Source organism: Branchiostoma belcheri, unplaced genomic scaffold (assembly GCF_001625305.1).
Source record: "Branchiostoma belcheri isolate BF01 breed outbred unplaced genomic scaffold, Haploidv18h27 scaffold70, whole genome shotgun sequence".
NCBI classification, from domain to species: domain Eukaryota; kingdom Metazoa; phylum Chordata; class Leptocardii; order Amphioxiformes; family Branchiostomatidae; genus Branchiostoma; species Branchiostoma belcheri.
The window spans coordinates 554,978-570,719 of record NW_017804354.1 but is presented as its reverse complement, the minus strand read 5'-3'; the positions used below and the strand labels follow the sequence as shown (position 1 = coordinate 570,719).

The 15,742-nt window shown below is 42.1% G+C and overlaps 2 protein-coding genes across 2 annotated transcripts in view; both read left to right on the top strand.

Annotated features, from left to right (window-relative positions):
- The first annotated feature begins 6,878 nt into the window (after nt 1-6,878).
- LOC109484834 lies at nt 6,879-10,763 on the top strand. The gene is made up of 6 exons (XM_019788191.1): nt 6,879-7,026; nt 7,177-7,269; nt 8,009-8,149; nt 9,247-9,354; nt 9,560-9,743; nt 9,927-10,763. Exons 1-6 carry the CDS (start codon nt 6,985-6,987, stop codon nt 10,193-10,195), a joined length of 837 nt encoding a protein of 278 aa, XP_019643750.1. The 5' UTR covers nt 6,879-6,984; the 3' UTR covers nt 10,196-10,763.
- A 1,737-nt stretch (nt 10,764-12,500) lies between these two features.
- The window catches only part of LOC109484828 (furin-like protease kpc-1), an 18,920-nt gene continuing 15,678 nt past the window's right edge, over nt 12,501-15,742 (top strand). The window contains exons 1-3 of the mRNA XM_019788185.1: nt 12,501-12,605; nt 13,201-13,255; nt 14,284-14,445. Coding sequence (XP_019643744.1) covers nt 13,253-13,255; nt 14,284-14,445 — 165 coding nt within the window. The 5' untranslated portion in view covers nt 12,501-12,605; nt 13,201-13,252. The remainder of the gene's footprint in view (nt 12,606-13,200; nt 13,256-14,283; nt 14,446-15,742) is intronic.

Genomic DNA, 15,742 nt, shown 5'->3' with positions numbered 1-15,742 from the left:
CTCAACTGATAAGGGTAGTAATGATGTCAGAAAAATAGGCGGTTTCTTTGCTTTTGCCTGTTTTTTTCGTGTTAGATTTCTTTGTAAGATAATTCTATCTATTGGTAACATGGCATGTTATGCTAAACATGAGCGACCTGTCAAGGTTAATTTCCGGGAAATGCACAGAGGCGGAGAAAACAACATGACAAATGAATAGCTGCTTCCAAATAAGGTACAAATCACGAGTTCCGGGAACCATAGCGGGTTAAGAGAGGTCAAATAGAGAAAACTTGAAAAAAACTATGCTTTTAAAATGCTACGATGTATGTTATAACAATATGTTAATGAAAAACATGTTAGATTACATAGAACTTTAAGGGAAGTGAACACAGCGGTAAGAATTACATGGTTCCAAACATGCAATCTCATGGTGCATTTCAGCCATAAACTGTGGACGTATCGGTACCCTGGAGTACACTACTCTTCAAGCATAGGTTTGGGTTTGGGGTCATTTATGGTGTGTTTTTAGGCTTTTTTATCGGGGTTTCTCTTTTGCACTGAATTTTGCACACAAAAATTCAGTGCAAAAGAGAAACCCCGATAAAAAAGTACCACCAAACACGCTTAAAGTACCACCAAAACCCAAACCTCTGCTTTGAGAGTAGGAGTTAACATGACTTTTTGTCGCGGAACAGGACAAATTCCGAGAAAGTAACCAATTCTTCGGCCATCGATGACATCACGAACTCAAGGTCCAGGGGAAGAACATCATTAGTGACCGGTCAAGGACAAGGTCTATTTCCCAGAAATTAGTCGGTTGGCTTGTTTATATAATTTCAGATATGTTAACGTTCAACTCTACCCCGGTACAAACATGACGTCATTTTTCGCGGAACTCGTGCGTAGATTTAATTTCTACAACAAAGCTCACGTACTTTACTGACCGGTCAAGGTTTATTCCTTGAAATCTTTCAGTTAGGAGAAGTGAACTTTAAAATCGTTGAGTAAAAAAGGATTCTCACATCCATATTTATCAAGATTGTAATAAAATGTTTTTAAACTGACGAAGTCGAAGTGCAGTGTCATCAGACATCCATAGGATAATGAGGTCAATGACCTCACGATGTTGGGGACGTTTTAAAGGACAAGAACAATTTACCAAGACAGGCAGAAGGGGTTATTATACCTACGTAACACTATTCCTACCATCTTAATATTCATTATATATATGATAACGTTTTAAGTACAGTAGTTCGTTGGGTTGCTGTGTTGTCTAGCTGATAATGTACACCTCTTCTTCGAAATTCACACGTTTTTTGTTTGTTTGTTTCGCATAACCGGTAAACAGCCTTTAGGTATAAGACACCAGTTTTGTACATGTACACAAGACCGGTGACATGGACAAGATTCGAACCCGCGACCTCTTTGGTGTGAGCCGAACGCGCTACTGACTGCGCCAGACGACCCCACTAAACTTGTCATATCATTTACGTGCTGTTTTCTATTGCATTTATACCCCATTTTTAAACAAACAAAATGTCCGACCAGTCATGAAGCAGGCAAATGCAGAGCGTGGGTGTTATTGTCAAACAGAACTCAGGATCAAACATGACATCATTTTTCCGGGAACGGCGGAAAATCCAAGAAAGCAACTTATTTGTCCGGTCATAGCTGACTGCTGCACATTCTCAGGGTTCATAGATTAGACAACAGTAGACACAAACCTAGTGACCGGTCATGGTTCGTTTCCTGAAAATTAGTTAGATATAAAATCGTTGAGTATGTGTAAATCACGTGGGAGTAGGGTATTTTTCACAATAACTCACTAGCAAACCAGTCTATCAAAACAAAAAAACACTACTTCCACTCCGTCGGTACAGAAGGACCAAGGTAAACATCTGGAATGTACGAGCAAGGTCTGTTGGTAAACTGGACGAGTTGCTACCAGTAGATTTGTCGAACTAAAAATGGTTATACGATAGTCCATGTGTCACAGTACGGGGAGATTAGTAACCGATTAAGGATGGGTACTATACATACGGGAAGAAAGTCAGGAAGTTTGTTGGTTAATTACGAGGTAATAGCCTGGAATCCTGAAGGCAGAGCGGAGGAACGGAGCGGAGACAAGGCGTTCACGGGTGGATTCCAGGCTAGAGGGTTTGGGGTGGAAGTGAATATTGCGTTCATAACATGACAACGTTCCCACGGGTGGGTGGTCTGGAAGAGAAATTCTAAAGTTTACCCAAATCCACATATTCAGTAAAACTAACACTCTAGGCTATTATAGTAGTACATGTATTACGTTCAATAACGTCGACATGGTTAATAGTAATATAACGTAGTGGTTGAAGATCCACGCACTTAAAACAGCGTTTTTTGTACGGAATCATTAGATGAGAGGCTACTCTCGAAATCATAACAGTTCAGTTTTGCAATCCGAGCAAGCGTAGGTTTTGCACTCGTGGTGTATCTTTTGGTCCCTCTTACCTGTGAGTTCAGGGCAGGGACCAGGATAAGGACATCCCATTGGTAATCTATGCTAAAACCACTAGAAACAAGCACTTCAAAACACATTTACCTTTATTTTAAACCTCAAGTCTTTACCCCCACTGCAAAGTTTAATTTGTTAGGTTTCTTTTGGTACAAATAGTGAAAGTTCGACTCCGGAGTTTTAATGAGCTACAGCCAAAATATTGATACGATACCAGGATTTCACACGGCACCCCCTAGCAAAGTGGGACAGTCCACACGGAGAACAAGTATTTAGAGGTCAATGACAGGTCAGACCATCGAAAAGGCTTTTTGGCCATATTTTAAAAAATATACATTCTTCTGTCCTTCTTACCAGAAAACTGGACCTTTCTGAGCAAAATTTGCCTAGGAAAAAAATATCTAGAAAATAAGTCCCAAAATATATCGTGTACACACTGCTAGTTCTACGCACGGTGATTTGCTGGCCCCTCCCCTACTGGAGTGAGTTCCTCAATCGCCGGACGTGCTGTTCTCACTGAGTCGGGGTAGCCAAGAACTAAAACGTGGTGACTGTCCAACTTTATTTGCGAGCTCAGGCATAGGTTGTGTCTGCGGTCCGGATATGTTGTATACTGCCGACCCTGCATTATCCTACAGACGCGTTTCTCTACGCAATCCAGTCAGTTGATTTGTCTGTTGTTTAGGGCGACCTGTAATGATGAAAGAACTTTATTGTATATCAATGCCCTTACATGTTAAGTACAGGGCATTATCGTGAGGTTCTATTTACAATAATGATGATATAAGCCCGGTATCTTACTCATACTTGACGTCTAGATATGTGGGGGTCGTTGGGGCACCATGATAAGGCCACTATCTTACTAAAGCTATAATATTCTGATATAAACACGGTTCCCCTTCTGGTAGCCTCCCTTAGACAGTTATCCATGTAAGTGTAAGAACCGAAGGAGCTTATATTACATGATTTATCATGTTGCATATATGCTATCTAAATATCTATAGTATAGGGACATTACATGAACTACAAGAATAGACTTGCGGCTGTTTAACTGTCCAAATATAAGGATTAAACTTCATGATTCGGTACCAGAGGCCAGGCCTGATACCATGGAAATGTTACTCTCCAAGCAGAGGTTTGGGTTTTGGGGGTATTTTTAGCGTGTTTTTAGGCTTTTTTATCGGGGTTTCTCTTTTGCACTGGGTTTGGTGGGAAAAAAAATTCAGTGCAAAAGAGAAACCCCGATAAAAAAGCCTAAAAACACGCTAAAAATACCCCAAAAACCCAAACCTCTGCTTGGAGAGTACGGAAATGTCGTTTTGATATATTTTGTATGTTGTATATTTTGTAGCTATGGCTCTTTTTTTAGGTTTGTGTTTGGCTTTTTGCATATTTTAGTGACCTTGTTGGAGGTGGTGTCCAATCTAAATAAGGTCTCATGTCTAAAATACGTTAGTAGGGTCGCTATCTTGTCTATGTAAAAGTGCAGGGCTCATGGAGGATATCTAGTCATTTTACATTTGGACAAAATTCAGCAACGGAGAACACTACATTATTGGTAATCAAAAGGTCAAATAATATTTCATATTATTTCTCTGCTATCATTTGCTGCATCCGTTGCTGTACAAAAAATGTCGGACCCGTCAAATGTAATGAAGCAGACAAATGTTTTTCCAGTGCAGAGTGGGGCCATTGTCTACCTGTACCCTGGAGCATATATGACTTCATTTTTCTCGGAAGAAGAGGAATACGGAGAAAGTAAACCATTCGTCCGGTCATGTTTGCTCCTGCTTCACGTTCTAAAGGTCAATAGATTATATAGCAGAGGACATGATCGTAAGTGACCGGTCAAGGTTTGTTTCCCGGAAATTTTATAAGGAGAAGCAAACATTATAATCTCTGAGTAAGCATGCTCACAGGAATGTGAAAGTTTACTTAAATGTATTTACAGCTGGCTAATATAGTATGTGCACAGTCATCACTACATCCATAGGATCATGAGCATGGAATGTCGTAAACCACAAGACCATTATTGCGGCGAATGATTATCGCTCCGTAACACCATTCTCTTGTCTTTCTGTCTGTCTGTGTGTCTGTCTGTCTTTGTCTATCTGTCTGTGTCTGCCTGTCTGTCTGCCTCTGTCTGTCTGCCTGTCTGTGTCTGTCTGTCTGTCAGTGTCTGTCTGTCTGCCTGCCTCTGTGTCTCTGTCTGTCTGTGTCTGTCTGCCTGTCACTGTCTATCTGTCTGTCTCTGTCTGTCTGCCTGTCACTGTCTGCCTGGCTCTGTCTGTCTGTGTCTGCCTGTCTCTATCACTGTCTGTCTCTGCCTGTCTCTGTCTGTCTGCCTGTCTCTGTCTGTGTCTCTGTCTGTCTGTCTGTCTCTGTCTGTCTGTCTGCCTGTCTCTGTCTGTGTCTCTGTCTGTCTGCCTGTCTCTGTCTGTGTCTCTGTCTGTCTGTCTGCCTCTGTCGGTGTCTGTCTGTCTGTCTGTGTCTAGTGTCTCTGTCTGTGTCTGTCTGCCTGTCTCTGTCACTGTCTGTCTCTGTCTGTTTGTGTCTGTCTGCCTGTCTCTGTCTGTCTCTCTCTATCACTGCCTGTCTCTGCCTGTATCTGTCTGTCTCTTCCTCTCTGTCTGTGTCTGTCTGCATGTCTGTGTCTGTCTGCCTGTCTCTGTCTGTCACTGTCTGCCTCTGTCTGTATCTGTCTCTGTCTGTCTGTGTCTGTCTGTCTGCCTGTCTCTGTCTGTCTCTGCCTGTCTCTGTCTGTCTGCCTATCTGTGTCTGTCTGTGTCTGCCTGTCTGTCTGTCACTGTCTGTCTCTGTATGTCTCTGCCTGTCTGTCTGTGTCTGTCTGGCTGTCTGTGTCTGCCTGTCTGTCTGTTTCTGTCTGTCTGTCTATGTGTCTGCCTGTCTGTGTCTGTCTGCCTGTCTGTCTGTGTCTGTCTGCCTGTCTCTGTCGGTCTGTCTCTGTCTGTGTCTGTCTGTGTCTGCCTGTCTGTGTCTGTCTGCCTCTGTCTGCCTGCCTGTCTGTGTCTATCTGTCTGTCCGTCAGTGTCTGTCTGCCCGTCACTGTCTATCTCTGGCTGTCTCTGTCTGTCTCCGTCTGCCTGTCTCTCTTTGTGTGTCTGTCTATGTGTCTGTCTGCCTGTGTCCGTCTGTCTCTGTCTGTCTGTCTGTCTGTGTCAGTGTCTGCCTGTCTCTGTCTGCCTGTATCTGCCTGTCTGTGTCGGTCTGTCTGTGTCTGTCTGTCTGTCTCTTCCTGTCTCTGTCTGTCTGTGTCTGTCTGTCTGTGTCTGTCTGTCTGTGTCTGTGCCTGTCTGTGTCTGCCTGTATCTGCCTGTCTCTGTCGGTCTGTGTCTGCCTGTCTGTGTCTGTCTGCCTCTGTCTGTCTGCCTGTCTGTGTCTGTCTGTCTGTGTCTGTGCCTGTCTCTGTCTGCCTGTATCTGCCTGTCTCTGTCGGTCTGTGTCTGCCTGTCTGTGTCTGTCTGTCTCTGTCGGTCTGTGTCTGCCTATCTCTGTCTATCTCTGTCTGACTGTCTCTGTCTGTGTCTCTGTCTGTCTGCCTCTTGTCTCTGCCTGTCTCTGTCTTCCTGTCTCTGTCTGTGTCTGTCTGCCCGTCTCTGTCTGTATCTCTGCCTGTCTGTCTGTGTCTGGCTGCCTGCCTATCTCTGTCTGTCTCTGTCTGTCTGCCTGTGTCTGTCTGTGTCTCTGTCTGTCTGCCTGTCTAGGTCTGTCTCTGTCTGTCTCCCCCTTTCTCTCTCTCTCTTACAAGTTAGGCAACAATGACTTGTCTTTACCAATGGCAAAACCGATGCAATTGGTGAAGTAGTTCAGAAAAAGACGCCTAGATTTGACATAGTATTACAAACAACACATTCTTTATTCTTCAGCTATCGGGAGCTATAAAGCCGTAGATCAGGGGACGTTGTAACATACTATAATATTGTTCTAACAGGCGATGTGGGGACTTTTTTTAGCATGAAAAATATATAGTAGGAAGATTTTTTTCAAGATATAGCTCTTTTAATTTACCGGTCTCTGCCTTTTTAACATGCAATGAATAACGGGTATGTTGCTGTGAGCAACATGCAGCAGAAATTATATCTTGAAAGCTTCGCGCATGATGACGATGTACAGGTTCGTATTTTCTGTTTGACCGGTCGACTGCTGAACTTTTCTAGCTTCCAGGAAAGGGAACCTGGATTAGCAAAACAGTTCCAAAAGGCATGTACAGCTGTGCCAAAACAAACATTCAGGAACAGCGAATAACGGCCTTCGTCGTAAACACTAATTATACGTGAAACCGAAAAACATTTCTGGGAAAAAACTGCGAAGTGTACAATGTCTTTCCGCTGCCAACAGCAATTTCAAATACGCATAAATATGTGACAAACACAGATGGGTGTTTTGTTTTGAGGTGTTTGTTCAGTCATCGCGCTGGCTATAAATTCTGCACCCTGACAAACTGAATCTGCACACTAACAATTCTTTCTGTGACCAAACGGCTGACTTTTATGATAAGGAGTGGACGAAACGTCTTCTTTGCTCTCATCATGGTAAGATTTTTGGCATTGAAATATATTTGCTGAAGCCGTGTTCTTGGAAAAGCGTCTGATTATTTTTCTGATAATCGCACCAGGTCAAATCAATCGAGATGCCCGTATTTTGCACTTAATAATAGATAAAATGTGTTTCATTTCTTCAAGGTGTTTATGAAATCTCTTCTGCTGGTGGCAGCGCTTGTTGCGTCTGTGAGCGCAGGTCCGACATGCAAGTGTGAAGAACCGTCCAAAATAAAGGTATGGCATGCTAAAGCCTTGGTCACAACCCTCCGTACGTGCTTTTTGTCCGTACGTTTTTTGGGCGGCTACGTCTGCTACGTTTTTTTCTGAAAAAAAGTGCGGAAGGAATGGCGTAAACGCACGTCACTCGCACGGTTGCGCAAGGTGTAAGAGTGTGGTCTGCACGCCACGTCTGGCCGTGAGCGGTTGTGTACATCGTACGTTGCACAAGTGGTAAGTGAGTTGTACGTGAGTTGTACGTGTCACTGACGAAAGCTAGTGAATACTAGCTGAAACGTCTGACGCTTTCAAAATCATATCCAGTTGCTTGAGGAACTGTTTTTTGGCGTGTCGTATTACCTGGATGTCTAACCTTCATCGACGTGAGTTGTACGTGCTTACAACGTACGATCTCTTGCAACGTTACCGTAAGGAGGTCGTACTCACACGTGCTTCTTCCGTACGGTACGTACGGGGCACGCGCGTTGCACGTACTCGCACGTACTTTAATTATATGGCGTGTCTGCGTGCTCCCAAATCCGTAGGATTCCGTACGGAGGTGGTACTCACCACGCACGGATGCCCTACGTTTGCCCACGTTTTTGCACGAAGACAGCACGCAGAAGCACGTACGGCGGGTTGTGACCGAGGCTTAAGACATCCCTCATTGCGTTTTTTGTTATATCATAATAAATATTTGAGGTGCGCCAATTTTTAAAGTATGTTGTTAGAGTTCAGTATTGTTCTATTTGCACAGACCCTGGCAGTGGAAATTAACGAACGCGGCACGACCTTCACCCAGAAGGTGACTCTGGACTATGAGAACAACTGGGCCCTTTTTAACATCCCTCAACACAACACTGTGGAACAACAGGACATTCTCTTCGACCTCAATACTGTGAGTTTCTGGGATTATATTCCTTATACAAGATAACTCCGGAGAGACAAGAAGTAGAGGCGCAAAGTGGCCTGTTTTGTCCCCCTCTTCATTGTGTCGTATCGTGGAGAAGTCGAATAAAGAACTAGAAAGGCCGACATTTGCTTGAGAGCAAATGCAGAAGATGGCTTCACCACATCCCCCATACCGAAAATGGATCTATCCTACGATGGCTGCCAATAGTCTACACCCCCATGCAGCAATGGAACCTTCCAATGCCGGAAATAGCAAAAAAGCCCTATTTTACATAACTTTAAGGTGGTGTATGTCAAAATCGAGAATGACATTCTTTGGACATGTGTCCAAGGTATCCCCATACCGAATTTCAGGTCATTCAGATTTAATATTAGGGCACAGGGGCCAAAAATGTACATTTTTGGTCCGAAAATAGCCAAAAAGCCCTATTTTACACAATTTTAAAGTGGTGTATGTCAAAAGCTTGAATGACTTTTTGTAGACATATGTCCAAGGTATCCCCATACCAAATTTCAGGTCATTTGGTTTTAGTACCTGGGAACCAGATCTCAAAATGTATATTTTTTGCCTGAAAATGGCCAAAAAACCCAAATAAAACAATTTTTCAAAAAAATGAAAAAAACGCGTCAGGGTATTTGCCCACTCTACCTTCATGCCAAATTTCGTGTTATTTGGCCGGAAAATGGCAGAGATGAATCCATTTAAAGAAATGGCAGGAGGAGAAGGAGAAGGAGAAGAAACATGAGGGAACACAATATGTCTTCACCACTTTGTGGTGAAGCCATAAATAAAGAAATAACTCAAACTACGTACGTTGGCCTCACGACTGACCAATGGATTCTTACAGACGAAAACCATTTCCTTTTTTTTTGTGAACTTTTACTTTCTGAACTTTATAGGCTGTATTAGCAGGAAGATAAAAGAAAAGTCGTGGCAAGGACTTTCCAATATTTGACTGAGATCAGGGTAGACATCGGGAGTAATTAGATATATTGCTAGTTAAAGTCGATTATTACAAAGGATAGAATGCGCTATATTTCAGCCCCTTCCTTCAGATCGTACAATTTTGTCTCCTATTGCAGCACCTGGTGGCGACTGTTCCAAGCGCAGGTGGCTTCTGTTTGATCGACGCCATGCCAAGTGACTTTCCCAGTCTTCAAGAACTGGAAGATGGATTCACCCAAATCCAGGTAAAATTACATTTTATGTAAACTATATTGTCACTTTGACTTTTACTTTGTTTTCTTCTTTGTAGTACCTGTTGTTGGTAACATGAAAATTATAGAGCTGCTGCTGGCTATTTTGCAGACTGTTTTTCTGAGTACCAAAATGTCCTTACATAAAGACTGGTCGAAAACTGTTTATGATTAATGTCCATTATGGCCTATTTTGCAGGATCCCAAGGCTCGCGTAGAAGGCATGGTGGTGACCGAGTCCAGCAAACGCGTGCTGGGTGAGCCGGTCCAGGAGAGAACCTCCCTGGGACCCAAGATGACGGAGTTCTGTGCCCAGAAGCCGATCTTTCATGTGGAGACCATGGAGTTCGCTTCAGGAGAAGGAATCATCGGATTTCCGTCAGGTGAGTTGAAAAACACTTGCGAACTTCTTTCCATACATTATGGGCTGATAATATCCAGCGACTTATGCTGAGATTCTGCTGTAGTTAAAATGTAAAGAGTGCATATTTCTGAGTTTCATGTCTCATATTTCATATACATGTACGTAAATCAGTCGAAAACATGGCGTCCTATTTTCGTGACAGGGCCGAACGACACAACCCCGGTCCCTCCGCCGAACATGGGCGGCCAGGCCTTGGCGTCAAGGACGAGCCCATGTTCGTACAGCCCGACCAGCCTTCAGGTCAACTGCTACCCAGCCAGCGGGTTCAACTGCTGCTACCGTTCCAACAGCTGTTTCTACACCTACCAGTGCCGCCCTGTCCAGCCTTACTACAACCAGCCAACATACTCTCAGTGTACAGGCCGACATACCTCTCATGGGTACGGTTGGTTCTGCCTACCCCATTGTTGAGATATGTGTATTTGCCCATGTATAGCCTCACCCAACCCTACCCGTACCGCAAAATGTGTGACCTTTGCTTCCTGAACTATCGTGGTGGGAGTACAGGGGCTGGGATACATACAACAGTACCGAGCTATGTTCACATCCAAAGTGTTGTTACTTCGTGTGTTGTTTGACTTTCTTTCTACACGCTTTTTCATGACATGTATCTTTGTGCCACATGATACTTGCATGAACGTTTACAGAAGTGTGTAATGTATGCTCTGGTCTGGTTTTCAAGTATTCATCAAGTAATTGATTGTTTTGTAAGAACAATTTGTATCTTTGTGTACCTTTACTTAGAAGTCTTCAATTTCAACTTACTTGGTTCCCCAATGTGTGTGGGAAAAGTTAGAGCAGGGCCAGTTGTGTCAGACGGTGTGTTAGGTGTCGAGGCATTATATGAATAAAGCCCTATTCCCCTTGTAGAGACTTTTAGATAATCATAATAAAAGTAACTGTCAGCTTATTTTCATGCCCTGTGTTTTCCATGTTGTGCTTATTGATTTGTTGAATGGTTTCAATTAAAAAAAATCGTAAACACGTTGATATTTGTCTGTTGTTACTATCAACCTATAATAATGAAGCCTTTCTTGCCTATTAAAAAGGATTATTATTGGAAAATGGTTTTATGATTGGAATATGTTGCATGACGTAAAGTACTAAGTATGAAAGAAACACAAAACGTCGTTGTTTCTTTAAGATATTAAGATGAGCAACCTGTCAAAGTATTAATAGTAATAATAGTTTAATGATATTCTTAAAGGCACCCAATGCAGTTTTTGGGGCTTGGCAACCCGAATTTTCAAAGTTAATATTCTAGTCACCTAACTACATACTGAGTTGAAACAAAACTCTCCCAATGTATTTTGACCCTCAAAGAGCAAAAATACCTAAAATTCTGACGGGAAATAGTTACTGGAAGAGTCTTTGGCTGATTTTTAGGTTACCACCCATAAAATAAATTACTCATCTTGGGGCTTGTTTCTGCAGTTTTAAAATACCCAAAGTATGAAATACCAATTGAGATGTGCTAATGTGAAGCAGTATGTGTCAATATCATAAAGATTGCCTTATTCAAAATATTTCAGTTTCGCTGCTCTGAAATCGCAGTGGATGCCTTTAAAGCGATCTAATATTCTATCAAAATGTACGATGTTGAATTGACATGACAAAATATATAATTACAAAGATGTTATAAACTACAGATAAAACAACAATACACCATATAACCAGACATTTACGGCTTCTCAACAAGCGCTTAGCGATCGCACAGGTTTCTCACATATAGCCGAATACGGCCCCGAACACTGCCGAAGTCCCCCCACCCACAGTTAGGCCACACCGACTTAGAACTCAGGAACGTAAAAACGACTCAAGAACGACTAAAGACCTCAGTACATACATACAGTGACGATTCATAAATTCCGTAAAAAGCCAGCATATGCCGGCTTGTCGTATACGTCGCTATGCACTGCCGCAAATTCACAATACCAGCTTTGCATACCTGTGGTTTAGAAGCGTTTTTTTTTTTTATTTTTGGCCGGAATTTTTTTTATTCACCCGCGCGCACTAGGGGGTCTTCAGAGGAAGTCATCCGTAGAATTAAATCGGTGTGGCCTTATGAGTAGGGCAGGAGCAAGGTCGGGAAAAGGTTCTAAATGTGTGATGGGACCCAGATACCGCTCGGCGACATATCATTGCAGATTAGATGAAATGAGAATTACAGAAATGTAAAGATAAAACAACAATGTATTCAAATTTATTCATATATTTCATGGAATATGTTCTAGTGATTGAACAGCTCAGCCATCGGATGTTAGCGTTACTAATGTCTGCTCTGCTTCTTGATAAAAGTTGTAGAATACTTACATCGATATCTGTATTTTATGGGCTGGCAACACCCTCCTTCGTCGTAACGCAGTAGCCTCATGTCTAGTTCTATATGTAACTATCAATGTGATTTTGTAGGGCAAAACATCAGTGGAAAGGTGGTCGGAACTTTTAAAGTGCCTACTTTGTAGTGTGCCAAACACGTAAAGAATATACATGATAGAGTAAATAGATACAAGCTCGATACCTGGAACTGCTTCTGACTGAGTCATTAGTGACTATGTCTTTGTTACCATGCCGTGAATATTTGTCTCCCCATAGAGAGTAATGTTTACTCTCCCGCTCGCCTGAAGCCATGTTATGTTAGTGGTTAATAATTACATGAGCTTTACATGACCCTTTTCTGAACTATGAAAACAGAGTAGTATGAAAACAAGTTTGCAGTTGTCGCCAGGCGTCACAAGGAAGTGCACTGCGAAACATTGGCCGGGGTTTCCACTACTCCAAGGACAGATCATTTCGGAAGAGTCAACATTTTGTAGAACAGGTAGGTAGAACAAAAAGTAAGTAAAGCCGTGTATTGTGATCTTAGTGTGTTCAGGCATGTACATATTAAGTTTGAGATATTAAAGGTGGTCCAGTCTAGAGCTAATCTACCAAACTCGTACGCACACACACGCGCACACACACACACACACGCACACGCACACACGCACACACACACACGCACACACACACACACGCACACACACGCACACGCACACACATATTTTACATATGATTTTATCAATTCATTTTGAATTATTTTATTGTCATTTCTTTGTTTATGCCTTATTGTGAATAGATATCCTTAAAATAGTACCCCAAATATAAGTTCGATGTAAGAGATGGGGTTTATGGAGAAGTAGCTTTGCATCAACCTATCCTTGCTGTGAATGTTTTGAGTAGGCTAGCTTGTTACTACATACTTGTATTTTTAATATTGTTAAAGGATAATATAGAAGGGGGAATAAAACAGATGTACATTGGGTCTGAGAATTAGTCTTGTCAATAATGTAGGCTAAAGAGAAAAAGCACGTAATTCTCTCTGACACTCTTTGATAATTATCGTGACTCCTAACAGACTAATGTGTTTGTTCTAGATAAAAGAAGAGTTCGCTTCACCCTGTCAGAAGAGGCTGTATCGAGTGAACAATGGTAGGTGCAGGAATATGATTTTTATTTTATTTTATTTCATTTCATTTTATTTATTTTATGTTATTGAAATTGCAACAATGCAATACACGCGGAACACAGGCAGCTGTTGCTGGTGTTGTGTCCCGCACATACAAACATATACTGGACAAACAATACTCATTTTCACTTGATTTAGTGGGAAAGTCGTGTTAAGTGCCTTTCCCAAGGGCACAAGATCGGTGGCATGTCAGGACTCGAACCCGGGACCTCTTGATTCCGAGTCGCGCACGCTGCCGTTGCACCACACGACCCCACAGAAATATAATAAAACACTCTTTCATATACAAACCGTTTAACCATTTTTGCTTTTTTTTTTCAAATAACGTTGATGCTGACCACAGAATATGGAAACAAAACAGATATACAAATCAGTTATTTTGTTCATGTTTAATAACAACTCATGTTAACATGTACATGATTGTATGCATATGATGACCGAATCTATGTATGTATGCCTGTATTTAGTATACACGCATGGGATGACAGAATCTACTGATTAGGCCACACCAATTTAACTTCTTGGTTAACGGATTTTTCTAGAAAAATAGTGGAGCGGGCGGGCGAAAAAATACATAAATAAAAACAGGCCTGGGCATCCTATTATGGCCCAAAATGGTACAATAGGAGCCATAAAGTCAAGACACCAGGCTGGTTCAAAATTAAAACAATGAATTGGGAACTTTTAATGATACCATTGCATCGAAAGATGGAATAACTGTAAGAACTAGGAAGAAAAGGACTGTTTTCAACTGTTCAGGGCAAAATATGAGCATTTTTTTGGCAAATCAGACAAAAATGAAGCGGGCGAATCCGTTAACTAAGAAATTAAATTGGTGTGACCTAAAGTAGAACATTGAGCGGTTAGTTCTGAAGTTTCATTGCATCATCTGCTGGGTTGTTACAGAGTTGTTAGGTTTTGTACCGGTTAAGTCATTTACTGTGGGAAATTGAACCTAGATTTGTTCCCCTTGGCCTATCTCACCTTTCAGATTCGTGTGTACTTAGCGGTCCTGGTCCTTGCAATTTTCGGCGAAAGAACTGTCTCTGCCAGTGGTGAAGATTCTGTTGACATCTGGGCAATAGAGTTGAGTGGTGGGGTACTGCATGCGAAGAGGTTTGCCTACAGCAATGGCTTCACATTCCTGAAACGTGTAAGTGATAAAGAATGATTTCTTTGTAATCTGCCGCCTGTTGTATGTAATTCAATGTGTATTTGATGCATATAAGCCAGATAGACGAGCAAAGTTAGCCTGGTATCCAGTCTTACATGATTGGGGGTGTTGGGGTGTTCAGGCAGGCTGTGTCTTCGGGGGCTCTAATAGCTTCCCCCTCCCAGTGCAACAGGCCGTCCCGGTAGGAGTGTTACGCTAATAAGAAACAGTATACTTGGGGATTTGGTTTCCCCCGAACACGTGGAGGGCTAATCAATCTCTCGTGAAACACTCAACGTGAAAGCTATGTGAGGCAGGCAGGACAGAGCTCTTGCGGCCCCGACCACGATCAGACTGCATACCAGGCTAGAGCAAAGTAGGATGCGGGCTTTTTTCTTGCCTACAAACGCCGACCAGCCTTGTTTCAAGAACTCTATAAAAAGACCCCCGGGTCCCTGCTATGCTGTGGTAATATTTCTAACCCGAGGCCTGTCCGTAAGTTTGCAGGAATGGACACAACATAGAAAAGACAAGGAACTCACACAGAACGTTCAAAAATATGAATAATCTATCGGTGTATATTCTTCATATATATTTTTATTGTTATTTTTGTACAGTCAAACAGTCGGACAGGGATGGCCCGGACTTGGAAATGTGAAACGAGCATAACTCAGTCTTAATGACGTATTTTATTGCACCGCAAAGGCATTCAGTCGATTCCTTTTTGCATGTGTTCAATTTTTTATTGACTACCTTTGGCCTACCAGAAATACTACATTACTAATAGGGATATTTACTCCATTTTTATGCCGTGTTTTACTGCTACTGCTTACACGGATAAGGTTAGTCTGTAGTAGTGCACACCCCAAATAATAAACTTTTGGATCTAGTTACTTGTTTTACATGTGAACAACGAGTGACACAATGTACAGACATCAATAGGCTTATCCACACGCTGAATAGACTAAAACGACTCAAGACAACTTCTTAAGAGCAGTTGTCTGTAAAAACCAAGCATAAGGTGGCCAAACTCAAAAAATCAAATTCTCTTAAATTTTGTGTGGTGGTAGGGACTTGGTCCAAACTTACAAAAATGGGTAAGTTTTGGTTCGCTGGTTGATGGTTGCCATGGCAACGGCCATTTTTCAAAATGGCGGATTTTTACCTGTGGAGGCATAAGTCTTGCCCAAAATGGACCATCTTTTACCCTCCGTATCTCACAGAAAGTAACACATATCTCATTGCTTCTAACATATTTTATGATCCATATTGTAACTAAGAAAATGATATGAAGTTT